General features: G+C 41.3%; 3 protein-coding genes across 4 annotated transcripts; all 3 read right to left on the bottom strand.

The window, feature by feature from the left end:
• Nucleotides 1-4,732: 4,732 nt before the first annotated feature.
• Nucleotides 4,733-8,315, bottom strand: morf4l1 (mortality factor 4 like 1). The gene is given in 13 exon segments (XM_084672170.1): nt 4,733-5,137; nt 5,140-5,189; nt 5,283-5,367; nt 5,477-5,649; nt 5,971-6,059; nt 6,190-6,291; nt 6,431-6,522; nt 6,723-6,748; nt 7,014-7,097; nt 7,195-7,281; nt 7,441-7,508; nt 7,588-7,634; nt 8,182-8,315. Coding segments are annotated over 13 exon segments (975 nt in total). The 5' UTR covers nt 8,222-8,315; the 3' UTR covers nt 4,733-5,105.
• A 417-nt stretch (nt 8,316-8,732) lies between these two features.
• Nucleotides 8,733-15,354, bottom strand: pias1b (protein inhibitor of activated STAT, 1b). Of its 2 annotated transcripts, none has more exons than XM_084672787.1 (14): nt 15,241-15,354; nt 13,887-14,319; nt 13,502-13,586; nt 13,319-13,366; nt 13,093-13,183; nt 12,802-12,936; nt 12,543-12,648; nt 12,372-12,445; nt 12,063-12,223; nt 11,747-11,877; nt 11,473-11,650; nt 11,229-11,368; nt 11,072-11,112; nt 8,733-10,767 (listed from the first exon to the last, which is right to left on the bottom strand). In XM_084672787.1, the coding sequence occupies exons 1-14, from the start codon at nt 15,262-15,264 to the stop codon at nt 10,441-10,443; spliced, it is 1,974 nt and encodes a 657-aa protein (XP_084528913.1). In that variant the 5' UTR covers nt 15,265-15,354; the 3' UTR covers nt 8,733-10,440. The 2 variants fall into 2 exon arrangements, with proteins under 2 accessions (XP_084528913.1, XP_084528914.1); XM_084672788.1 differs by having other exon boundaries at nt 11,756-11,877.
• Nucleotides 15,355-16,496: 1,142 nt separating this feature from the next.
• skor1b (SKI family transcriptional corepressor 1b) lies at nt 16,497-21,869 on the bottom strand. The gene is made up of 7 exons (XM_084672409.1): nt 20,154-21,869; nt 19,836-19,926; nt 19,642-19,752; nt 19,482-19,550; nt 18,384-18,458; nt 17,913-17,987; nt 16,497-17,101 (listed from the first exon to the last, which is right to left on the bottom strand). Exons 1-7 carry the CDS (start codon nt 21,867-21,869, stop codon nt 17,004-17,006), a joined length of 2,235 nt encoding a protein of 744 aa, XP_084528535.1. The 3' UTR covers nt 16,497-17,003.
• Nucleotides 21,870-26,995: the final 5,126 nt, after the last annotated feature.

The following is a 26,995-nucleotide window of genomic DNA, read 5'->3' as shown; positions in this document are numbered from 1 at the left end:
TAGTCTGTTCCAAATGACAGCACAGCACTTCTGTTCTCTCTAACGGACTAATGTCAAAGTTGAACCACAGTTCTTAGATAGTGTGTTGGGTTAGAGGTTAAACTGCATGCCAGTGGCCCTAAAGCTATCCTCACAATTAACATAATCAACCAGAGACTGAGCTAACGCCCATTCTTGAAAACATCTGGACCACTAATAACATGGGAGATTTCAAAGCAATGAATAATCCACATACCACAGGAGTAATGGAGGCTAACCGCTGGGAAGATATATTTTACTGTCTACTCCATGTCACTCCAGATTTAAGACTCATGTTAAATACAGCACCAAAAGCAATTACAATCCTTGTTATCATAACAGATCAGAAACAATTTACAGCAGTTGTAAATGTATCATCTTATGACACAATAAATTAAGATTAAACATCAGTTAGAAAATATTAAATCAATATATATGTAGACATACTTTATTCTTGATATTGATTAGATATCACCGGTAGGCCTGCTGTTACATTAATTTGAGTTGTCATGACACAGATTTAGGCATTTCCTTCATACCAAGAATGTGTGTGTGTAGGCAGACACAGTCAAGCACCCACCCATACAGTCACTCCTAAACTCCTCATCTCTCTTAAGACCCACTGGCAAGTGGTCAACATCATGCTGCTCACCTACACCAAACCCTGGGGCAAGCAGGATGTCAGAATAGATCCCAACAACACTGGACAAGCAGGAAACACTGGGGTGGAAGACAATCATTCAACCATCTGCAGACCAAAAGTGCTGGTTCATTTTTCAGTCAAGTCTGCTCTCTGCTGGTTTAAAACATGAATGGCTGATGTTCGGTTTATTTAAAACGCACTATCAAACAATGTATTTTATTAATATGTCTGGCCAGATACACTTATGTCAAAATGTTTCTTTTTTCCATTAATTTATTAAATGAATAATTGCATTTATATATACTGTTTGCTGTTTTTTTTATGATTGATGTGCAATAATTAGCAGAGGAAAGGATTCTCCAATGCACTCAACACAAAACAAAGGATATGTGTCTTCGTTGAGAGGTGTGAAAGGTTAAATGATACTGCAACCCACCATTGATTTATGTGAGAGTTTCAGGCAAGATACTTATCAGGGCTATCTACATTTCCACTGAAAGACCATTCTGGAACACAAAGGGGCAATCATTCCCTGGTCGGATCAAAGCGGTGAAAAACCTCAGGACAAGACCGAGATGAAAGATGTTTTTGAAGGCGACGTTAGAAGGTCTCTTAGCTCTGTATTCAGAAAGATGAAGGAGGGAGAGCAAAGCATGGTTAGCTCAACAAATATTCACAGCCACCAGTTCACAGCCTATCACACCTCCTGCACATCAAAAGAGATAACCAGAGAACCGACTATTTATTACCTGGGCTGATTATTAGATTATTTTGTTTTTGTTCGTCCATTGTAGTTGTTGAAATTGTATTAATTCATATCTGAAGGTATGTATACTTACAAGTTTATTCAATTAGAAATCTTGTTTATATTATCAGTTTCTATTTATGTTCAAAATGTATATATGAATATGTAATGCGAGGCAAGTTCACTTTTGTGGTATATTGTTTGAAATAAATTCATTCATTCATTCATGATGACCATGGCACCTCGTTTTTTTGGGTGAGTGTGCAGATGGATGAACAGACCACGCTGACCCTGGAATTCTCTATGGTACACTGGACAGGTCAGTGGGAAAGTGGATCTCTGAGATGCAACCTAAAGTCCTTCCTTGGCAGGTTATTCGGTTTTCTAGTGGACTGCACCTTCCTGGACGTATTTTTTCCGTCCAGATCGGACCTGAGCAGAAGGTTCCCTGCTTTTCAGGTCAAAGCCACTGCTCTTCAAGGAGCATGTTCTTTCAGAGTATCTATATGAAGCGTTTTCAGGAGCCACCATTGCGCTAGCAGTCTTGTGGGCGAGGCAGTCTCATATAGCCTCTGCAGAGTGAGGCATGCTAGACGTCGAAAGGTTCCACTGACCTTGACAATCCTGAAGTTATCTTCATCCTCTATGTCCAAAGCATGAGCCAGAGTACTTCCAGGGTAAGTCAACTTGTGAATGGTTGAAAGCTTTACGATGGTGTGTTCAGTTTAGGGTTACATTTATATAGCCTGGGTCATGGTCACACTGAACAGATAAATAATAGTAGAGTGATAAATAATATAAACACTGCAGAGTCGAGAGCATGACAGTATTGTGGTAGGTTAATGGAGCCTTTATGCCCAGAGTAAGATGTTGAAGTACTGAGGCTTGAGGCTGATGGCGTTGCTGAATGGACACAAGCGTGTGGACAGGGGCCTCCTGCTGCTTTGATCCATCATGCTCAGATCAACACTAAACAAGGACACAACTACAGGGCCACAGTTTCGAGCTCGAGAAAAAACGTCCACAGGGAAAACAAGCCAATACTTGTAAATTAAGTCAAGACCTCAAAATGCTCTGAAGCCTCCACCAGTTCTCACTCTCCCACTGTGCAGACATCCTCTGCTCCAAAACCACTACTGCATCACATTGAAAACAGATGGATGAAACAGGCCTTTTCTTTTCATTTTTTCAACGACACTCCGTTATTGGAAAGAATTTCAGTAAGGATTACCAAATGTGGCCGTCTTTCAGGAAAACAAATGGACACAGATGTAGTTTTCCATTTTACAGGCTGTTTATGTCTCGCGAATTCCTTCTCCAGAAGAGCGGGGTATGTTCTTTCATGTTTTAATGGGTTAGAATGACCGCAGTCCTTTTGTGGCGGACGCATTTTCCAATACTAATGATCAACAGTCACATACTGCTCTGGCATCAGTGCAGAGCTAGGGCTCTGAGCCCACTATGTAATTAGTACACCACTAACTTCTACTCTAGGGAAACATTCACAACCACATTAAACCCTAACGTTTTTCACCCCAGAGAGCCCAAACAGCTGGCTTTCTTCCGTAGGAATCATCAAGAGGAAGTACAAACAGCCTCTATCAGCGAACGTGTTCAACAGTTGGACTCGAATGTAAAATCTTTCTTGTCTAAGAATAGTGTTGTCTCAAATGATCCTCACATGAGTTTGGTTTGGATAACTGCGATTATCTGGTAAATCCGGGGGGAGACAGACAAGGATAGGATGTCTGCTCTTTTACTGGCAATAACATCCTTCTTCCCTGAAGAAGTGTGAAATCGGCTGCTGCACAAAATATACACTCTTTCTAGAAGTGTCTGGAGGTTTAAATAACAGTCATTAAGAGCTTTGGTAAAAACAGTTTCTGTGGCTTTGTCAAATAATGACTTTCTGAAATATTAGTGTCATCATACCCACCACAGAGAGCACGTATGAGATCATCAGCACGTAGCTTCTCTGTTCACTCAGCCATACACCATGCTGGATCCATATGGCAAACTGACCAGGCAAGAGAAATCACTGTTGTATAGGTACTGTTCTGATGTGAACTCCAATTCTGTCATTCTAAGGTCCATGCAGGCCACCCTGATGAGAAACACCAGAGGAGGCCTCTGGATGACCTGGCCGCTAATGCTGTGTGTAATGTGTTTCTAATTTTTGAGGAGGCGGGGTCAGCCTCGTAAAGCCAGGATCTGAGTAGGGCGGTGGGGAGAGGCAGGGCCAGAGGTCTGAGTGAGGTAACTGGTCAGATGATTCTCCAGGGAGGACGTGTAGCCTTTGACCGTCACTCTTTCTGGTGTGCCATTAAAACGGCCGCTGATCACTGTGATCTATAAGCTCGCTGAGGAAAACAAGGCTACCCCTCGAACAGACAGATGGTCCTTGTTAGGGCTTTGGAAATGGGATTGAAAGACATTCTACTAAAATAACACAGTGAATTTGCCGTAACCACTGAGAACACAGACAATGAACAAACCCCAAATTAACCTTATGTGAAACTGTAAGGGTTCCTGTTGTTTCAAGTGAGTCACAATGATGGTCAAGACAAGGAAGTTAAACAAATGGAAAGTGGAAAAGATGACAGTTGCAAAATGGAGGGCAGCCAGGCATCAAAGTTAACGGTCTATTAAGTTTCTGCCCTGTCCAAAATACTGTGGGCACACTGGGTTTCATAAGTAAAATATAAACTAGAACCACCAATGGGATGACACTTTCACAACCACATTCTTTGGTGGAACCATGGGAAGGAAAAACAGACCCAAATCATCCTAGCGATCAGAAGTCCATCAAATAGAAAACATGGGGAGGGGGGGGTGGGGGTTACACAGGTGTCTATGTAATCCAAGGACCTGGCCCCATCCACTACTTGGCGGAAAATAAATCTTATTAGCTGCATTAATAAACGCTTTGAGGTGAAACTCTGGTACCGGGCCCACATTCCTCCAACGACAGTGTTTAAATTAAAACCATATGTCCCATCTATGTGTGAGCAATAACTCAAGTGTGTTTGAATAACACAAGCATAACTGAAGAGAACTATTCTTAATAAACCTTTTAGAGTGATGGCACTCCAAACCAAACATGGCTTTCCACCCAACACAACCCATCTTTCTCCTCTTGCTGGGTCTTGAAAGAGTATGCCTGTTCTAATAAACCATCACACATTCCCACTCATCTCCCTGCCATCCTATCCTTACTCATTGTTTGGAACAGGCTCATTCTAAAGTAAGCTGTCAGTAACTAACATCGCAATAGTCAAACACGAAGACATAAAATGAGAATGCAAACCAAACATTACTACTAACTCGAGAGAAAACTTTTATTAAAAATGACGAGGCAAAAAAAAAAAAAAAAAAAAAAAGAAGCTCAATCTGTCAATTTTGGAAGCATACTGTATGATTAAACTTCCTTAAAAAGGCCATTGTAAACACAGAACAAGTATTATATAAACTAAAGTGGTACTCAAGAACATACCAATACAGGAAAAGTTCCTTCGCAGCTTTCAAAAAGAAAGTAAATAACTTTGTCCAAGGAAATCTCACTGATGCTTAAATATACACCATTTTGATCCGTTGCCACAAACAATCTGTCCTCGACAAGTGACAAAGGTCACCTCCCTGTTATGGGAACTTCATATGCCGACTAAAGAGACAACACCTGGTCTTGTTGGTTGACCCCCGTCAAACAGCTTTGCGGTGATACTCGGGGGGGCTACTTCATAGTCAGTCGAGCTGAAGAGAGTGGTGGAGTTCTTCACAAGGTACCTGACAGCCAAACACCAGGGAACAGATTTCTATGAATCAAGATTTATGCCACAATTCAACCTTTACAGATGGGCGAGGTTGCTGAGAGCTTACTTGAGGAAGTCTTGTAGGTAGCTGAGCAGCAAAGCCAAGCTCTTCTCATCCAGGGGAGTGTAGGCCAGCATTGCTCCAATCCTCACTGCCAAATACAAACACAGAGACAATGTTTTTTATCCAAGCCTCCACTCCTGTCACTATCTCCAGACAGGGGAGAGATGGCACACAGACAGACACCAAAACAAAAGTACCGAAGAGCCGGAGCAGGTGTGGCGCCCCGTAGATCTGAGACATGGAGGAGTCGGGATAATTGGCCAGGATATCTGCGTACTGCGGCCTTTCAAATTTGTAGAGAAGCTGTGTTCCCAGCATGACATTAAAGTACTCTCGGACACCGGAAACCACCTCGTTCACAGCATACTCCCTGAAAAGACGGAGGTTTGTGATTTACATTTAGTCATTTAGCAGACGCTCTTATCCAGAGCGACTTACAATAAGTACAGGGACATTACCCCCCGAGGCGAAGTAGGGTGAAGTACCTTGCCCAAGGACACAACGTAAAGCGCACAACCAGGAATCGAACCAGCAACCTTCAGATTACTAGCCCGATTCCCTAACCGCTCAGCCACCTGACTCCCTACATAGATCTTCACTTTAATACAATGCGAAGAGGGTTTACTGTAGGCTTTTACAGGGACTTAAGATGACAAATCACTTGTCTTGGGTATCATTCTGATGTTTTTACTTGTTGTCAGAGTTTCCTCTTGATTTTTTGTAGCTTGCATAATCTTCAAGGACAGCCTCCACATTCTTCTTGGCTGGCAGGTGATAAAGCTGAAAACAAATCAATAATTATTATAAAGTGTGTTGATTTTCTAAGTTTGAAGAAATACCCTTCATTTGTTCTCTCTCTCTTGTCAAATCTCTTGTCATGCTAGATGTGTTCCACATGAAGCCCACTGACCTGTTTCTGCCTGGTGATCAGGTCCCAGTCATCCACCAGCCATGGTTTTAACTCCTCTGGGATCTTTACCTTTACCTCCACTCGGTTTATAAAGGTCTCATCCTGAAACACGACAGTTGCAGATTCAGCGCCGATTCATAATAAGAATTCGTTATTATTTTTTATAATACAAACAAACTTTTACAAATGACCAAACTCAGTTTTGCTAATACCCTGATTACAGAAAATCAAATGGACATACACTTTCCACAGTTGGGTCAACGCGTGCCCTCTTCTTTCGGGGGGGATAAGGTAATTCACCACCCGCACTGGTTCCCTCTCCAGCCCCTGGGGCTGCATCAATAGGGAAGAACAGAAACACACAAGAAGAGAACCACAATCATTATCAAGACCATTACTGTGGTGCAGGACTTAGTGCTCTTGTTGTCTATAAGACATGCGCCCCCTGGAGTAATTTCTATAGTGTTGCAGTGTTAGCAATGCAAACTGCCGCTATGGTAACTCAACAAAATGTGCCTTTGAATGGGACTTACTCTTCTGTTTGTTCTTTTTTGCTTTACTAGAGGGAAAAAACAAAAACAAAAACATTAAACTGGTGAAACATCCCAAAACATTACCCACAAGTAGAATCTATAACTATTAAAATAGGAATAATTCAGACTTAAGAGGAAAAAAAATAATTACAGCGAGCAGAATGTTGTTGTTTTTTGGAAAAATAAAGTTACACTTTTCTAAATCTGGAGCAGCCACTTGGTATAATACTAGATCAGCCACTAGGGTCTTGTAAGTGGAGACTGTGTAGAAGCTGAAAGTTCTCAACTCACACATCAATGCCTTTTGGCGGAGGAGGAGGAGGAATCTTCTTGCTTGGTGCTACTCCCCTCATCCTTCCCTCTACATAATGGTCTCTGAAGAACAATGGAGAAAAGCCACAATGAAAACATCGGGATAAAGACGGTTCTTCAAAACCACTACGACCAGTCGGACCAACCACAAGGCACTCACTGATTAGCCTTCTGAAGCTCTTTCTGTTTCTGCAGGTTGCTGTCCACATACTTCAGTACTCTGCTTTCAGGAACCCATTCATCCCAACTAAAAAAAAAGAAAGAAAAAATTTAGTTAGACTAACTGATTTACAAGTTGAATTTGTGAATACCAAAAGTATAAATTGCCAGAGCACCATCTCAAATCGATGTACAGGGAATAAACAGTGAATACAATCTAATGTGCAATCTATGCCTAGTTACTTACTTCTTATTCCATCCACTGTAATGAATAAAGTACTTGATTTGCTTCTCCTTGATGTTTGTTCTAACACACTGAAACAAATCATATCATTTTCCAATACACTCAACATACAGATATCAACCCAGAAGTAACATTAACTAAACAGCATACCTTTGCTTCGTAAAGTAATGGCCCATGAAAACACAGCACCCGTTCACCTGAATAGGCAGAAAAGTTCACCAAACATAAATCAGATAATAATTTTACAACACCGTTTAGAGTCTGCACATTGATGTAGAGCTAAAACAGTGTTACATTTTAACATACGATGGCGTCCAAATACCTCTGAATTTGTTTAGGGTAAGTAGGCCGCCGTGCGGTGTACCAAGTCAACGCTTACCTACTTAATCCGTAGGATGTTTGGTCATGTGACGAGCCACAGTTTGGATGATCACAATATGAACATACCTTCATAGAGCCTTACTAAACTATGGAACTGGCTGAGTTAGCAGTCGCTTGTGTGTGCATTTCCTCGGCTACAGTCAGAGCATGTGCCAGCAAAATGCATTTCATGTTGTGGAATTTACATAGTTTTATCATGATTGTTTAATTGTAAATTCATGGCGGCTGCTTATACAGCGACAATCAGTGAACGCGCCAAAGCGTAGCTAGCTAGCGAGTTAGCTACGAGCAGCAGAGTCGAAGTCCTATCCTGGCAGCGCCAACAATGCACAATGGTCACTAATACTCGAGGGTGTTCCTTACCTTCTTGAAATTTAGGTTTAGGGTCCTGTTTTGGCGCCATTCACAGATTAAACAATAAAAATATCTGAAAAATCAAATGCAGGCATTGCCAGTTCCCCTTCCATTCAGAAACAGTGAAGGCGCTGCACAATGACGTCACGTCCGTGGCGTACGTTCACAATTTCAAATCTAGAAAAAGAAGTGTTGCAAAATTGCGTTTAGGAAAGCTGTCAGACATTTACTGTATGTTTTATCTTCTTGTATTTTATTGACGTAACCCTAGCATAACCATTTGTTGTCTACTTTTATGACATATTGTAACAAATACGCAAGGTTTTGTGTTTTTCTTATGACATTGAATTAAACGTGCTACATTCCATAGTTTTCGGTTTAAGTTCTGCCAACGGTCCATCATTTAATAACATGTTCCAAATAATCATTATTACAGGTTTTACTATGTATTAGAGGTTAAGATAAACTGCTAGGGATTGTTAAGAGAAGCAGGGCAAAAAAAAAAAAAAACATGTACCTGAAGTGTACAAATCACAATGAATGTAAAACTTAAAACATGGTCATTGTCTTATATCTGTTTATTCATACAATTATCAAACAGCACAGTAGACCCAAGAGACGGTCACGATGCTCAAAGTCTCTATTGTGTTACTGACATCATTTGATAGTAAAACAGACAAAGAAAATGAAACAAAAATGTTTGTTACAATGCATCTCAAGCAACAATGATCTCTTTAAATAGCATTAATCATATAATTACAAAAGAAATATCATATACAATGACAGCAATGCATAATTAAGAATCAACCAAATGCAAAAAATATATATATAGATGAAATAAATAATACTAATTGTACGCACAAGAATATGAAGGGCCATCAGAACTTGGAACAGCAACAAACTTTGGGGCGAAGCACATTGTGATGCACTCATGAGCTCATCGGTCACAATTATAAACCAGAAAATCATTGAGCTTTAGCAAAGACACTGAGCAAAATTAACAGCCCTTATGACACTATGATGGAACAGTAGGGTAGTTGTAGATCCACTGAACTATGAGGTGAATCACCAAGAGACAAACAGCAACAAAGACCAGGCATGCAAAGTTAAGCATTCTATGACTCCACTGTGAATACCTACTTGGTTAGAGTTACCTCTGCATCAAACAATAAGCGCTGAACTCAAAATCAAAATGCATCTTGTTTAGAAATAGGTGGACTAAAACCTGAAATAAATGCAATCTGAGAACAACTAACTTCTCAGTGACATTTAGATTAGGTGAATAAACCATTTAGTAAAGTCAAATATGTCCTGCAGTATTTATCTTGTTTGTCTACAGACAAATTGACAATATGGATGACAAACCTATAAAGAAAGAATATCTAGGCTATCCATCCCCCACAAAAAAAATCATTTGGTTTGTGGGAAAAAAATGATCACAATGCAAAAGAAAAGTGGTATCAAACTATTCTGAAAAACACAATTGAATAAAATGCTTTATTTCATATGAAAGGAAAAGTCTAAATTGGTAATCTGATATCATCTTGTAATAGAAATACAATTGTTTTGAAATTAGTCCTAGTCCTACAACAATGACTGTAATGACTATTTGATTTCAATGAATACAATCTTATTAGATTATATTTGAGACAATCTTATAGAAAGTGCTTTGATATAACTAAAACTGGATTCGATGAACAATGAGAAATTCTGCAGAAAAAATATGGGATAGCGCAGTATAAAGGAAACAGAACCTTGTGCATTCCTAGTGGCAACAGTTTTTAGGGACACAGGGAATGCTTTTAAACAGCATACATACAACATAACATACAAGCATCATAAATAATACCTTGAAAATAATTAAATACAATATTGACCACAGCGTGAATGTTTGAAACAGTGATGATAAAAATATGGACAGATCTCTCTGCAGGTGACATCTTATGACAGAAATAATGCCATTGAACAAAATGGAGTAAAAACGAAGTACAAAAGGTACAATATAATCAAGGGACCACATGAAGGTGTGGAAAAATCTTCAGTATCCACAGAAAAATATCAACTGAAGTTACTCACTGGACAGGCAGCGTCCTAAGTTTATATACATAAGTAAAATTGAAAATAGATTTTCCTCTCTGTACATAGCATTGTTTTCTCTATTCCACTTCCTCTTCTTTTCTATTTACAAATACCTCCGTTTAAATGTTCTTCCCCAAGCTGTTCTCTCAGTTCCACGTGTGTCGTCGTTCCCCTCCCCCCCCCCCGTGTTCAGTCGAGCGAGATGACGTCCGAGATGGAACCGTAAATGGCCGCCGCCGCTGCGGCATCCTCCCTTGACCTGGAAGCCCCCGAGTGAGAGTGGCTGTCCCGGTCCCTGTCCCTGTCACGCAGGCTGCTGGAGGACACCAGGCTGCTGCTGCTGCCGCTGTTGCTGCCTCCGTTAGCGGCTGCCAAGTTGCTGCTGCCCGGTGTGCCCGGCTGCTCCAGGAAAATCTGGGAGGAGCTGTAGGGCAGGAAGCGGTTAAGCAGCAGGTCGTGGTCGTCCGTGGCCGAGGCCGAGGCTGCGGCCGCCGCCGCCATCATCATGTTGTAATGCTGGAAGAGAGGGGACAGGCACATCAGAGGGGGGGGGGGGGATCAGATGGCTGAGCGGTTAGGGAGTCGGGCTAGTAATCAGAAGGTTGCCAGATCGATTCCCGGCCGTGCCAAATGACATTGTGTTCTCGGGCAAGGCACCTCACCCTACTTGCCTCGGGGGGAATGTCCCTGTACTTACTGTAAGTCGCTCTGGATAAGAGCATCTGCTAAATGACTAAATGTAAATCAAAGATTTTAGCGATGGTTCATTTCGCTACATGACTTTTTTTAACCGCTAACTTGTAGAGGGAGTTACATTTACCTGATGATTGTCACCCTGGAGGAAGGAGAAGAAATTTAAATCTGGGAGAAACAAAGGAAAAAAAAAATGGTTCTGTTAGTTTGCTTTGGGGCAATGAAGACAAGATCATCCAAGCGTAGCCATGTGTTGAGCTGCAGCAGCCAAGGCCAGACCGTACCTGGCAGGTCGCTGGGTGTGTGGTAGTAGTGGCGGTAGTCCTGGATAAGGGGCGGAGGAGGGGGAATGTAGCTTGTCTCCACAGGAGGCATGCTGGGAGCCCTGGTTAACGGCGACGCCTGGCTGTGTAGATTCAGCACCCTGTATGGGAAGAACACTGCGTCAGGGAGAGGAAGTGACATTGACAAGCTGGGGAGTCCAACCCAGAACGTGACAATGACGTGACCTGTCTGTGACAGCCTTACCCCTTGTTCATCGGTGGAGAGACAGGGGACAGCGAAGGACACATCCTTTTTGGTGGAGGCTCGTCGTCCAAGTCATCATCCGAGGAGCTGTCCAGTGTCAGGTCGATCACTTCCACCTTCTTGCTGTTGTCGCTTGAGGAGTGGTTCCTTAGTTCCGGCACCACAGTTCGACAGGAATCTAGAAGGGCAGAGTTTCAATAAATCTACAGTGAACTCTGCACTACACGACAGAAAGGCATGCTGGGACAGCCTGGTGAGACTGGACGGGCCGTACCATCCACACCATTGTATGAGGCCGACACCTCCTGGACTTCCTTCTTCGATCTCATAGGGGACCAGTTTCCATCCTCCTTGAACTGGATCTCATCACAGTCCAAACAGCTGTTCAAGATCTCCATGAACAATCTGCAGTTGGGAAGAGTTGGGAAGAGACTTAGCAACGCACGCTCACCCAGACCGACGACGACACTGCATTCTCGGTTTCGTTAGCCGGATATGAATCGATATTTTGTCTTATTAAATCCACATTTGTAGCAGACATATATCAACTTCCTAATTCTTTCTGAAGCAAGGCAGAGGAGGTGCCGGACCCGTCGATGATGAGGTGCTCGTAAGGGGCCTTCTTGTCGCAGACAGGACACACCCAAGTGGGCTTCTTCTCGTTCATCTGGATGTAGAGCGTAGCATCAAAGCACTGGAGGTGGGAACATGTCAACGCTCGACACGGGATCATCAGACGCATCTTCCCAAGCTGCAAACAAACACACACACAATGAGCTTTGCACAACTAGAAAGTTGATCGTGATGATTTATGAGCATTGATCACACGACTGATGAAGTATATCTCGTGAACAGTTAAAAACATTGAGAGAAATGTTTGTGTAAATGTAAGTGCATACCGGGCACAACAAAGAGACTCTTAGACTGGTGGTGGCGATCTCGCTGTCAGGGTCAGCTGTCAACTTCTCTTTGACTGTTAAAGAGAACAAGTAAACAAAGAGACTAATGAGCTTGGTGAAACACACACAGACCTTCTGTATCACACCCTGTATCAATCCCTCAGTACGTACTGAGCGCTCTGGAGTGGTCTGGGTTCCTGATGCCTTTGGCCCGTAGTCTCTGCAACAACACCGTAGAGGACTGTTGTCTCACCAAATACACGGCCATGGAAAAGCTCTGAGAAGACGGCAACAAAACAAAATATAAAGTTTCGTCAAATGCTACCTATGCAGCAGAAAAAAAGAAAAAAAAAAGCTAAAGTGAAATGGGTCATAGCTTTCTCAAAAAGGCTTGACCATCATCTGATCATTTCTTGGGTTTATTCCATACCCTGCCGATTTCCGAGGTCCACGACACCACAATTGTGTTTGGGACTGTGGTGGACAATCTGACCAGGGATGTTATGTTGATAGGACGACTGGGCCTTTTTGGTTCAACTCCGTTTTTGGTTGGAGGAAGATACCCCTTCGATTGAAGAACAGCAGACATTGTAAAATCATTCTCATGCTGTCGATGAGCTCTGAAGCCCACTGTAAAGATACTGAATTGGTGTGGATATTTGTGTAAGTCAGTGAGTTTGGAGCTGCGTGGTCATTATGCAGGCGGGTTGTATAGACTTACTGGAAGAGTACACGGCTTGCCGTTCACTTTCACACATAGATTTGGAGGGAAATGATCCTCTTGGGGACAGCTAGTCTCAGAGAGACAAAATCTGAAAAATGATCATTAGGTTAAAGAAAAGAAATGTCCAAGGGGGTCACCAGGCAAATATATAATACTTCTGTATTGATGGATGGATTGAAACTTGACCCCACTGAACAGGATAAACCATATAAGGTGACATTACCTTAGCTGAACTTGGACTGCAAAGTCACACTTGGTCCCCGAAATATCCCTGAGAAAAGATGAAGGACAAATACTGAAATTGTTCATATCCTGTTTCAGAACATCTCACTCACTGTGGTAGCAACTGTGATGATGGTTTCGCGGTTAACCAATAAGAAACAGAATACGTTCCTCTCCTACTTACATCGAGCTGCTAATTTGTTGAACTTGTTGTGGTGTCAAAGCAAAAGCATAACACGTTTCCTGGAACCGCTGACTACTGTCTGAGGCTGTGAGAAGAGACCAAGCAAGAGACACAAACATCACAAGTCGTGCACGACGAGCCACTCCAAGAGAAGGGTTTCAAATAAGATGAGTTACACATACTTCCAACGACTCGACTCTAACGAGTTAGATCAATACATTTCCCACGCGTGGCAAACCTAGAGTCATCTCAGACGTTGAATCGCTAAACAGGGGCACCATAGTTTTGGAGACCAAGACCATAAATTCAGGTCTTAGAATATATGGTCACGTGACTCCACGATGGCATAGTTGTTGGCGAAACAGATGGCCAAGCATGCTCTTACCCAGACTTGTGGGCTTGATAAGCTCATCCAACATGTCGTAGAAAGGCAGTCTCTGGAGCTTGACGTCAGGGTGCACAGGATGCAGGGCAGAGGGCAGGTGAGGAAGCCCCAGCTCATGCTTGGGACCCAGTAAGGAGACAGGTAGAAGGGGTGAGGGGGCACCGTGACTGTCGAAGCCCAGCTGAGTCAGGCCTGCAGGCAGGCTGGAGGTGGAATGAACACTTGGCAGTGCTAGGTCTACCGGCGACACCATTTTGGTGGGGAAGCGTCGCCGATAGAGTTCCTTGATCTTCATTTGCACTGCAGGGCTGCAGCCAGCCTTCAGTAGATGGAGAGCTTTGGTTAAGAGTTCGTGCTTCCTTCCGTGCTTATTCCGTCCAGCGTACCCCAGTAATACTTGAAGCTCCGAAACACGAAGGCTCATCACCATTTGCTGTAGTAAAATTCAAGCATGAGGTTGACTTTTTGTCATTTTCAACTTAAATGTATGACAAGCTCTGGCACTGAACAGGTGCATTACAGGTTGGTATATCATTATAAGAGCTGTCAAGTTGTAATCCCCCAATCTGAGTGATAAAGAAATGGATTAATGATACGTGCAATTATGCACAGTAGGGGCCCAAATCATTTCTGATTAGACAATTCAGCCAACCATATTAATGTTTATCAAGCAACTGTACAGCTATGACCGAGATTGTTTCCATTGCCAAAAAACATACGATGATTGTATTGTCACACACAACACAAATGTTCAAATATAACATGATGTATCAATGGTAGAACAAATATAGAGGGCATTAGAGTAAACCCCAGTATTTTAGATAGCAATGCATCGCTGTTTCACATGGCGGGTAGCTAGCTAGCTAAGGTTGGCTATATCAGGCCAAAGACAGCATTATGTTGTACGAGGGTTAGCTAGTTAGCTGCTAAGGCAGACTAGCTAATCGAAAAAACTAGTACTAGTATGGATTCTGAACATAATCTATTAATTTGTACACTCACTGGTAGCCAGCCTAGTAGTCTAACTGAAAGCCTGATCCAGTTTTGAGATATCCAACATTACACGTAAGCGTAGCAGCCAAGGGAGCTAGAGCTAACAGCAAGATAGCTTACCGATGGCAGACAAGCAAGCCCCCCTAACCAAGCCCAACATCGGCAACAAAAACAATGCTAGCTCTTGATAGCATTGGTAGCTAGCTACCACACTGTTTCGAGGTACATCAAATATATAGAAAGCTTGTATCGTGTAATTACTAAAAATCACCACATATCATCATAAGCAATCCACATATTTCGTTGCGTAAAATGCAAATTTTGTCAAATGTAATAAGCTATGGGCTAGCGAAGCTTTTACCTTCAGTTCCGCACTCTCCGCCATCTTGTAATTTTGAGCGCAGGCGTGAATGAGAGGAAAAGTCTCGGACTAGAATTTCCGAAAAACACGGATCTGGGATCGGCTTAAATTAGAACATTTCGAAAAGAACGTTACGTTTTACAGTGCTAACATATCCCAGACCAGTGTTCCACCCTGCAAGTCGAAAAAAATCTACACTCAAACCAGTTAATTGTATCGCCGCTATAGGAATAATACCATATATACTTTGACTATTTTTTCATTGCCTTGTTTACTTTGTTACGAAGTTGTAAAGTGGACATCTGGGCCACATAAGTAAGAGACGCAAGGTGAATCAGCTGAACTAAATAAATCCAGTAGATGGCAGTCTCATCGCAGTCTACACCACAACGTTTAGACACTCGGTTTGTGAGATAACAGCCCCACCGAAAGGTCAACCATTAAATCCATTCCCTTATGAGACAAGCATACTTGATAATGAGGCTAAGAAAGTTGTGATAAGCAATAGTTGGCATGCATCCAAATAAAATGGCACGTTTTCCTTTTCCTTTTTAACCTCACATCATAGGCTAATCAATGCTAGTAAATTAAAGAAACCTATATACTATGCTACAGTTTTAAATGCTGTGAAACTATAATTTGACGAATTGACAGTAGTTTAAGGACTGGAAACTGCATCCATACCCAGTCAGGTTGAATGGTTATTAAAGAAAATGATGTAGTTTGACAAATGGCTCTTGATTTGAACACTAGAGGACACTCGTGTTTGCGTTGGGGAAAGCACTGCAGCCCCCGTGGATCCCAAGTATATAATTTCCAAATGCAGGTGGTTATTCCAAAACTTAACTACAAGTTCAATTATGATCAAATGTGTTCTTAGTGTCAATGTATCATTCCAGGCATATGTCTGACGGTACAGGGCTACAGCAGACAGATATATTTATTTGATAATTTTCTTTTTTATTGAATAATATTATCAAACCAAACGTACATTTAGCTATTAAAGTCTGACACTGTGTCCATCAAATAAAACTACTATTAATTACAAATGAATGGATGTTCTTATTATTGTCTGATTGTAAATACAGTTTGGAAAATTGTCTGGATCTAATTATTACTCAGAAGTAAATCACCCCTCTCGATGACCTTGATCTTGTCTTTCTTATTGTCACTTGCTTTACCGTGCATTCATTCATTGTAGTAAATATTTTGTGAAACCTTCATAAATTACAACACATTTATTTCAAACCACATAATTTAATACACATAAGCTATATAAGTTATCCCAGGTGCTAGTTTAAAGTGCATAACATCAAAAGTATATACAATGTTGCAGATGAAGACAGCGAAACAGCGATAATTCACAACACAGTTAATAAAACTGTAAACTATGTACTGTAACATTCTGAACATAATAACATAATATTCAAATAACTACATCCAACTATCACAGGGTACATATATCTAGTCATTGCACTTTGCCACTAAATAAATATTGAGATTTCTAAAGGTGATGGTCATATTTCCATTTTGAAACAAAAAAAAAGCATGGTTTCCACAGACTATCTTAGAACTGTATAAATTATATATTGAGCCTTAAGATTTTTGGCTCTGACTGAAAAGTACATACAATTATCTTACAGAGGCCGATGACAACAAAAGCACATGTTTTTCAGCACCAAAGTATCATTCCTAATGTGGCCATTCAGTGGGGTGGGGTGGTTAGTGGTGTGTGTGTGTGTTGGGGGATGGGGTGGGGGACTTTAAGGGGGTAAGAGAGGAGATTTGAAGGAGCAGGTTCCATTGCAGTGACGGGGGGTCAACATCTTGCATGAAAAATGATGTAGTGCGTCGTGAGCTTCTAGGAAGAAACATAATTATTATAAATGATAAATAGACAAATGAAATGGTGTCTGTGTGTGCGTGCATGTGTGTGGTTGTGTGTGTGCGTGCATGTGTCTGTACCAGTGCAGTGCATTTTGTGGAAAACTTCATTTTTTTTTATAAGCATGTGTTTAACACTGCCTATTCCAATGCACCTCAGAACAATATTTTTCCAGAAGGGTAAGTCCAATAACAGAGATAATATGGGGTTTATTGAATCAAGGCCATGCTCTAAAATGTAATACAATGCACAACGAACTACAGAATCAGGATTACAAATACACTATTAACTAACCTATTCATCCAGCAAGTTAACCTCTAAAGATTAACAGCATTCTGTGTATAATGCCCTCCAACATAAATCTGCATTTATGCATGTGGATTCTATTCTAACTGACTACATATAAATTACCTTTCAACTTCAGTTGAATATCATAACGAGCTTTTCTCTCTTGGTCCAACTCGCTGCATAATGTGTCTATGCAAGAGAGAGAGGATAACCAAGATGCATGAGCTATTTATTTAGAATTGATATTAAACACACTCATTATTATCTTTGCCCCAATTTCAAGACAACGCATTGTGTTTCTCTTAATCGTAGAAGTGTTGAATACAAAACACCTTTATTTAAGTCGCTCAAAGTGATTTCTTTATTTCTATACATTTTGAGCATAGACTATCATCAATCAAAAGGGACACTTGCGTCTAAATGTACCCCATTGGAATCGAAAGGCGTTCGATATGCGCTCCAGTTTCTCTTGCTTCGCCTCGGTGTTTCGTATTCTCACCTCTGACAATATGAAGCTGTTGAACCATCTCCTCTCTGTACGATAGCTCTCTTTTCATTTGATCTTGAAAATTGTCTGAGGAGCAATTAATATAGTTGAAATTAGCCTGTATTTTAGTATTTTTTATTATATTCTATTTTTTGTAGACTATTGTCTATGGTAAAACCATGGCAAAATAGCTTATGAAAAGTAATTGTAAACCATCCAACAACTATGGTGATAAATACATTTGAATCATATAAAATATGCTTTGTTTGTGGGCTAAAAAGGAAGACAAAAAAGGTGCAGGCCGAGCGCAAAACTCATTTTGGCTCGACGTTGCAATGGCCCCAAGCATGATAGGAGAAACACTCATAACATGCTTTTCTCCCTCGATTTAGGCTAGATTTCGTCACCATAAAAAGAATAGGTTGTAACTTACGGTAACCTATATTACAATAAAAGTCCCATATCAGGAATATTATAGAATACCTTTCAAGCTTTGGAATTCTCGTTCCAACTTCTTCCTTATCTCAACTTGCTCCAGCAGTTGTTTCTGCAATTCTTCTATTAAAACGAAACAAATTGAAGAACATGTGTTAAAATGTAAGTTGTTTATCAATGTTTATTAACTGAGCCATTTAAATCAATTCAAAAATCAAAGACACCCTACATTTGTTGTAGCCTATGCTTAATGCTTTTTACGACATCCTATAGCTATCAACAAAATTGAAGTAGGCTATGATATTCTTGAAATAAGAATGTATTAGAAGTCATCGATTTGAACATGGGATACATTACCTCACAGAAGAACGCTTAATCCAATAACTGATAATTAATTTTGGCTATTACTAGGGACTATTCTAGGCACTGTGACATATTGGAAAGTCGGATGATCTCAGTGTCTCAATTAATTAGGCTAGGTGAGTTGAGGTGGCAGACATTAGGGGTTCACACTGGAAAAGGTTATATATCTTATATGCTACAAAATCTCCTATATTCTGCAACGTTGTTTTCGAGGCTTAGCCTACATTGAATCGGTATCTATCGGTAGAACTATTAGCCTAACTGACAGAAAAAAAGGTTAGCCGTATTGAATATTAAAGAAGTAGCCGTTGAGGCCTCGGTATGCCTACATTTATTATCACGATGAAGATTAGGTCTACTGAAGCTGGCATATTACAGACAACAGGCATTCAACTGTAGCCTATTAGGCCTATGACTGAATAGAATGAAATTACACACAATGAAAAAAAAAATGGCCTAATAGGCTAATAAAATTAAAATTTTAACCTAGGCCTAATAGGCTAATCACAATTAAATAATAGCCCAAATTTGGCAAATAATAACACTATATGTGACAAAATGATAGGCCCAATGTTGACAAAAATACCTGAAAAATTACCTGCCAAAATAAGCCTAATGAACAGCCTACTGCTGGCACTAATTTACTTCTGTACTGTTACTAGGCTACAGCTAGGTGACTTCTAGCAACTAGCCTAAGCCTACTAGGTCAAATTGGCTACTAAAAATAATAATAATAGCCTATTAACTAGGTCCAATAAAAACAGGACACACTTATATTCTCACCCTTTGCCAGTGTTTCCATGTCCTTCTCTGCTTGTGGATCTCCGGAAATGTTGACTGTCGCTTCCTCGCCTGAATATACAGAGCAACATGACAGCTTCTTAATTACGTATTATTAAGTATTGCCGGTTACAAATCCATTATTATAATGTAGCCTACTCACCGTCATCCGTTTCCCTTTGGCTTTCTTCGGATGCATTGCTTTGTTCGTTTAAAGATTTCGTTTCAGTCTCATCTACCGTCGAGGATGGTTCTTCTTTATTAGCACTATCATCTTAAATAACAAAAACATATTTTAGATAAACGATCATATCACCATAGAGGATATCTGAAGAGAAATGGGGCATGGACCCCTACCATTCGATTTGAGCGGGCCTGGCAGGTAATTAGAAGACCTAAAATAGGGACTGCTTCTGTGCTGCAGATCACTCCTCTCCGATGTGTACATCTACAAATAAAAACCTACAATCAATTAGTCCTTGCAATAATCGTGCAGCTAGATTGAGGCAATCATCGGTTGAAAAGAAAGTTAGAAGGAAGTTTTCATGACATTCCATCACAGATAGCCTACATATTACATTATGATAATTATGCTAAACAGTTGGGCCTTAAATGTCTGTATTCTTTCAAATGTGACAGCCATTTTAAATAATTGGCAGTATGCGGCTAACTTACGTCAACAAAGGATGCAGCTGCCCTCTCCGGCCGTGCCTTGTCTTGTATCTCTCTTTCTGACGACTGTGCTAAATGTAAGTTCATTCTTTGTGGGTCAACAAGAGTGGCCTCTGGCACGGATCTGGATTCTGGGTCATTTGATGAAACACCCTGTGCCATGTTCAGACTAGGAGAACTCCGACTGCCTTCAGTGGCAACTGAAAGGCATTCCTCGTCCTCTTGTGATTTGTTTGTTTCTACATCCACGTCTGGCTCACCTTCACTGTCCACGCCGGGAGATACGGACCGGTAACTTGAGCTTTCACTTAAAAAATCAGGTGACAGGTAGCCATGATGAGCACCTTTGTAATTTCCCCTGTTACCGTAAAGTTTGGCTATACTCTCTGTGTCTTTGATAACCGGTCTGAAAGCAGAGACATAGCTCATTTTCCGGGGAATAATGGCCAACCCCTCCATTGGCCTCGCTTCGTCCCCGGTTACTTCTTCGTTTCGAATGGACTGTGTGCTGGAGCATCGCTCACTGTCAATCATACTGTCCTTAGGAGTGTTGGTGTCACTGTTGTCAGACAGATCCAAATCATTTTTCCTAGGGCATAGGAGCTCCGGTGGAGGTTTGGGATGGGACTGTGGGTATGATGGTAAAGGAAGGCCGCCTGTTGGCCAAAACATGGGAAAGGAATAGGTACTGTCCTTGGTACCTGGCCAAAACACGCCTGAAAGGTTGGGTTTATTTTGCTCTCCCATGTCGTCTTTCTTCTGACACAACCCAAAAGCTGGAAATCCATATGGATGTGGAAAGAGCGGAGGTGGGATCTTTTGCAGCATTCCAAAACCCTTGCTGGGAACTGGAATTACTGGGTAACTGCGAGAGCTTGCCATACTCATACTGCCTCGGTTGTCCTCACAGCGGAGGATTTTTGGTGGAATCTCCGGCGAGTCTCCGCGGGATAGATTGGAAGGTCCATGCGATTTTAATGGAGAAGAACGCTCTGGCCCGCTCATTGGCAACGTCCTCTTGCGACTACCTCCATTGAACATGGCCTTCACATCCTCCCATGCATGAGCAACATCATCAGGTGAGTTTTTATCTGTTAACTTGAGGTGCCGCCTCCAGGAGTTAAAGTTAGCAGCGTCCGGCTGAGTGTATTTTGACTCTGGTGTGCGATGAGAATGAAAGATAAACTTATTTGGAGAAAAATACATACTACAGTAGGAGCACTTGATACATTTAGCCCTTGAGCTATTGTATCTTGCCGGTATAAAATTACCTCGACTGCCCCAAGCGCATTCATGGGACACGTCAAACGCAAAATTTTCTGGAAGTTTTGGGGGATTGTGCGCGCCTAGGAATGATTTGCAAAGTCTCTCGGCCTCACGCTTCGTAATCATCCCACAGCGCCTAGAGGAAATGGGCATGGCCCCTGCCCGCCTTAAGATCTCGAGCTGGACAGGGGTGCACTGCACACAGGTGATTCCAAGTGCAACTCGCCGGTTGTGTATCTCGTTGTAACTGTAGTTCTTCAACAAGGTATTAGAAATTTGTGCGAGGCAAAGTCTCTCCTGGCCATCTATCACCAATGACACGATGGGTATTCCATACAAAATTGTCTCACTAACTTGGTTTGGCTTAAGGTTGCTCGTGCTAGAGTATGGCAGTTCTTGTTTTGAGCTTGGTGAGTCTCGTCCCGCAGGTATTTGAGTAGGAATCGACTCCATTCCTGGAACCCTGGTTTCAGCAAAGAGAAAGCAGTCACATAATAGACCTGCCATGCAATTTGCAATTGAAATGTTAGATGTTGTCTGGCACCTTTGACTATAGCTAAGCTATAAACATTTAGCCAACTAATTGCATATACATACACGATAAGTGTTTAAGCCTTAATGCAAATAGCAAGGTAACATTTTCAAAATATGTTAATTAACTGGAGGAAAGCTGACATCGGAAATCTTAATTCAGGCATTCCAACATAGAGTTAAAACAAAGAGGTTAACGCTTTAAGGAGCAGAAGGAAAATGCCCATTTAGCCATGCAAGAAGATTAACAGAGAGGAAAGAACCTCTAATCCCCTTCCATTGTAATTACCAAGATGTACAATTGTACCTTTATGCATAAAGGCTTTCATGGCATAACTAGACCAAAAGAAAAACGTTTAGCCTACATAAACCTATATTGAATAGTGAATCCCAATACTGTATTCGAGATTTCGCATTTATCAAACTATTGTTCGGTACAAAATCTCCTTGACTATTCTGTTCAAGAACGAATTGAAGTAAAACAATTCAAAACGACTGCTCCTATTTAAGAGTGTTTGTCCTTGAAAGACAATTAAACAATGCCGAAACTGACCTTTTTTGGATCGTGGAAACCACTCCGTTGTACCAACAGCAAAACTGTGATTAACTATGACAACAAAGCTGTAATTGTGAAGTCCAATGGTTAGAAGAAAATTGTGATTGCCATACAATTCGTCCGCAATGTTTGTCAAATAAAACCTGCCTTAGCTAGTCTATGTCTTAGTAGATTGCACTTGCATCCTTTGCTCGACAGTATCGCTCTGTGTGCCTGCGCGTGGTGCGGTGAGTAAATAGTGTGTCCACATGCAGCGCAGCCCTTTCCATGACATTCCCCATGATGCTTTGGAGACCGATCGAGTGACAGTAGAAATAACAGCAAGGCACTCCCACTCACCGATATCATTTACATTAACTATTTGCCTTCGGGTATCAGAATGTTGACAAACATATAGGCTACGTGCTTGCTGGAATTGTTTTGAAGAAAAAGCACATCTTTCTCCAGAATAAACATTAATCTGTCTATTTTGATTTGAGAGCAGATAGTCCAATCAGACAACTAGGCCTATGCGTCCACATTTCTATTTTGTTGTTATGTGAACGCCTAGGATACCTTAATGTAGTCCTTTGGCTACGAATGTGTTCTGAATGACTTTGTGAGCAGGCTGTTATCTAACAAAAGCCTTATTTAATAGGAGTCGCTGTGATTTAACCCCGGGACAGGCCAGAAAGAATATAATCTAACATCAACATCAAAGTATTGATTTGATAGAACAAAAGTCGAACGAAAACGTAACGATTAAATCTAATTAAATCGTTAATTAACAGTTAGCCTAATTTGATTGCCTATATATATTAAATAGATTGTTGCTTCTCTTGTATATCTCGGTAGGCTACTAACAACAATCACAGACTTACACGGTGAACAGTAATTAATATCACTATGAAAATAAAAGATCAATGCGCTCAGCAATCAAAAGCTGATAATGAAAACAACCTGCCTTAGGCTATATTAGACAAGTGTTTTGCCATACAATTTACGCAATAAAACATGTATTGTTATTGAAATGTAGGCTAAATATGTGCAGTGGGATTTGGCACTAGAACAATATTGGCCGCCAAGATCCAAGTGAATGAAAGTTCAGATGAATATGGGGTGAAGGGCAGGACAGGACGATCAGATGTTAGATTCCCACGGAGTAGGCTATGTTATTCAGCAGCCTGCAATCAACCCACAAGCGTTTGACAACGACCAGCTGCTCAAAAACAGCACTGAATTTAGGCCTATAGAATGCCGAAATTATAATTAAACACTTTTGTTGGTTACAGGCTGACCTAATCATTATGTTAAGATGCATCCATGTTTTTATCTGTTAAAGTTGGCATGCAAAACAAACTGTGGCTCCTTGCAATATTGATGCAATGAAACCCGATACTCCCCATGCGGTACTTGACTATCGCGATGATATGTCCTCCTGTTAAATAATAGTTATAATTGTCTGTATGCATTCTTTTTGACGATTTCGATGTAGAGAAATCTTTTGACCCATCAAATCCATGTTTAGGAATAGGAACGAGCTTTAGGTGTCTTAAATCTTAGAAAGTAATCTGTCAATTTGAGCCAGGGAATAAATACCCAGCCATCTCTCAGGGCTTTGAGCGTTGTGATGAATGATCAAATAAATGTGATGAAATAGACTAGATTAAATAAGTGTAAGCATTTGATTTTACGATTAAAATATGTTTTTATTGTACGGGCACAATTGTTCCCAAAATGCATGTAGTCGTGGGTTATTTTTGCATATCTAGCATCTATACACTATTTGAAAAATTAAGAAAGGGATCACGTAAAAATGTTGCGAATAAAAATAGTCAAGTAAATGCTGTAATCCTTGGGGAAGAGATAACATCTCACTGAAATGGTGCAGAGTGAACTCGTGGACCCATCTGTCAGCACGAGGAGTCATTCATGTTGGGTGAATGGAGAACGCCGTACAGGCTATTGAAAAGTCCCCATCACAGGAGATGAAAGCGTCAAGTGGTCTTGCTGCCTAGCTGTCCATATAAGAGCCCAGTTATTACATTTTAACATTTTTATAACCATCAATTTGTTATTCCAAATATGTTTAAGACATTAGAGTTATTTTTTTCTAAGTACAGCTTTATTAAACCTATAGGCTAAGTAATGAAATCAAAAGTTAAATTCTGATCCAAATGTATTTAGATATCAGTGAGGACCCATGATCTATTTCTCCCACGTGAGACTATTCTTGCAATGTTATTTTTCAGGATCAACATTTTTTAATTAAAGGTATAGTGGTGATATTAGGTCATTAGCAGACAAAACACAAATTCACCTAGTAACCCTCTCAAAAGGCAGATCAAAATATCACCGGATAATTATTGCTTGTCCTTGAACAGTAGATTCTTGCCCAGTGTACAAACTGCTGTGGACTTGGCACACCCTGTCCACAAAGCTGAGACCTGCCAGAGCCAGTGTAATCTGTGTGATAGGATCAAACACTTTCCATTTGTGCCCAGCCTGTGCCCAGCTCCACCCATGTGCCCTTGAACAGCAAGAAGACACGCAAAGGCCAAATATACACACAACTTGGTCAATTAGTGCTCATACTCACCATTCAGTTATCGTGACAAACTCCAGCATGGTAAGATTTCACCCACCAGAAGCCGTGGATATTACAGGGTATTGTGAGAGGAGTCAGGGAAATACATGAGGTCATTACTTGGTTCCTGATTGTGCTTCCGTTTGGTAGAAGAAAGGAAAGCTCATTTAAAAGTGTGTCTGCATTAATCACAGCACTGCATCAAAGTATGATAATCACCTGAACACTCTATTAAAATAAAAGTGTCAGCCCAGGGGAAATCTTACCTACTCTTTAATTGTTTTGAGGCTTTGATAGGCTTTTTTAATCTAAGATTAATTTATGCATTCTTAAATAACTCTACATATGATTAATAAGCTTGAAAATTAAAAGGAGACTGAAGCAATTATAACAAGTGGTTGGTCATCACCTCATTAGAGGGTTTTTGGAAAGATGCAGTTTGAGTGCACTTGGTATGTGTGTGTTAGTGTGTGTGTGATGACGTGTGCTTGGATGTGTGTATGAATGTAGACAAACAAGTTTGATTCAAAGATAAACATAAATGTGACTCCTCCCAACCACTCTACCATTGCCAAACAGGATATGATTTAGGATTAGAATGAAAGTTGGCTGTTCTGTGCCAGGACCGAGCTGTAAACCAAACCACAGAAGAAGTCTATTTCTTTAGGTGATCTCTTGAGCTCTCCAGTAAAAGCACAGAGAATCACTCACCATGAAATACTCCAGCTTGCTAATGTGTAAACAAGACATCACTCCTCTCTTGCCCTGATGTTTATTTGTCTCCTAAAAGCTCTCCCCAGGGTGCTGACCCCCCGTCCAGATCCTCCACCGCTAAACGGAACATTTCACCTCACAGGAGGAGGTGTGGCTGCGACTGTGCGCTGGGTCTGTAGGTAGAAGCACAGAGAAATTCTCGGGTATACACGAGTTTGTGTAGAATGCAGTGTGTTGTCGTGCACGCGCGTGTTTGCGCGGGGGTGGGGGTCGTTACTGCATGAAATGAGGAAGGGCACTGGGATCCCTTTGTCACAGACAGGGACTCATCTGCCAGCACTGAGCAGTAAGGTCCGGAGGGACGAGCCAAACAAAGGTGCTAAAAGGCTGTGTGACAATAAGGTGCTCTGAGGAGACCAGAAGAGGGATGCACCGTGCACAGGCCGTGCCGTGTCAATCACTCCACAATTACCATGACACACACACATACACACACACACATCTGAGGCCTCGCTTAGGCACACTCACATCGACACAAGAACAGAGGCAGAGTTTCGCTTCTCGGAGACAGTCTGGTCAACCAAAGAGTGATGGAAAAGGGATGGCGCAGCGTTGAGTTGTTTCCACTGCCAACAGTTGTACAACGATACTGTACATCTCTGTCATTCTCTGTAAATGAGCACAATGTATGACATCATTACTTGTACACACATGACAGGAAACATTAACACAGCCATGCTCAATTAGGCACCTGGATTCCCCAGGACCAGGTCCTGCTTAATGATCATTTGTCATGACGACGCAGCTCAAGAAAGAGCCCTCTTCCCAACATTCCTCCTCTTCCGTCTGTGAGGCGCTTTCAGATGCTGTCACTGTATTCCGATGAAGTCAGTGGAGTCTGCACCGAGGGGCATGGTGGGAGATACGGCTGGTTCACAGAGGTTCCCCGCATCCAACCAGCCGTCAGCTCTAATAGCAGAACAAGAGTAGCCTATCGAAGTGAAAATGGGAATTATCGTAATGATAACCAAGGTCTAGGCTGTGTTCTCTAGCCTTGGGGCGGTATTGGAGGGCATTATCATAAAGATGCAATGTGCTTGTTTTTCAGGCTATGCTAGGGGAGCAGGCCAAAAAGATAATAACTATTAATAGATGACAGCGCTTTGTGGGATTCCAGCTGTGGAGCCTGAATTTCCATACAGATAGAATGGC

Source organism: Hypomesus nipponensis, chromosome 14 (assembly GCF_054491055.1).
Source record: "Hypomesus nipponensis isolate SF chromosome 14, ASM5449105v1, whole genome shotgun sequence".
In the NCBI taxonomy this organism is placed as follows: Eukaryota; Metazoa; Chordata; class Actinopteri; order Osmeriformes; family Osmeridae; genus Hypomesus; species Hypomesus nipponensis.
Note: the sequence above shows the minus strand (reverse complement) of the source record. Positions and strands in the feature narration are given on the sequence as shown.

What these genes read in the sequence shown, in the direction of transcription:
- pias1b (XM_084672787.1), bottom strand. Translation starts at nt 15,264, where the DNA reads ATGGCGGAGAGTGCGGAACTGAAG. An exon ending in AGACCACTCCAGAGCGCTCA is followed by an intron (nt 12,446 to 12,542) that starts GTACGTACTGAG and finishes TCTCTTTAACAG; the next exon opens with TCAAAGAGAAGTTGACAGCT. An exon ending in CACACCCAGCGACCTGCCAG is followed by an intron (nt 11,113 to 11,228) that starts GTACGGTCTGGC and finishes TGTTTCTCCCAG; the next exon opens with ATTTAAATTTCTTCTCCTTC.
- skor1b (XM_084672409.1), bottom strand. Translation starts at nt 21,869, where the DNA reads ATGGAGTCGATTCCTACTCAAATACCTGCGGGACGAGACTCACCAAGC. An exon ending in CAGCTGCATCCTTTGTTGAC is followed by an intron (nt 19,927 to 20,153) that starts GTAAGTTAGCCG and finishes TTTTATTTGTAG; the next exon opens with ATGTACACATCGGAGAGGAG. An exon ending in CATGGAAACACTGGCAAAGG is followed by an intron (nt 18,459 to 19,481) that starts GTGAGAATATAA and finishes TCGTTTTAATAG; the next exon opens with AAGAATTGCAGAAACAACTG.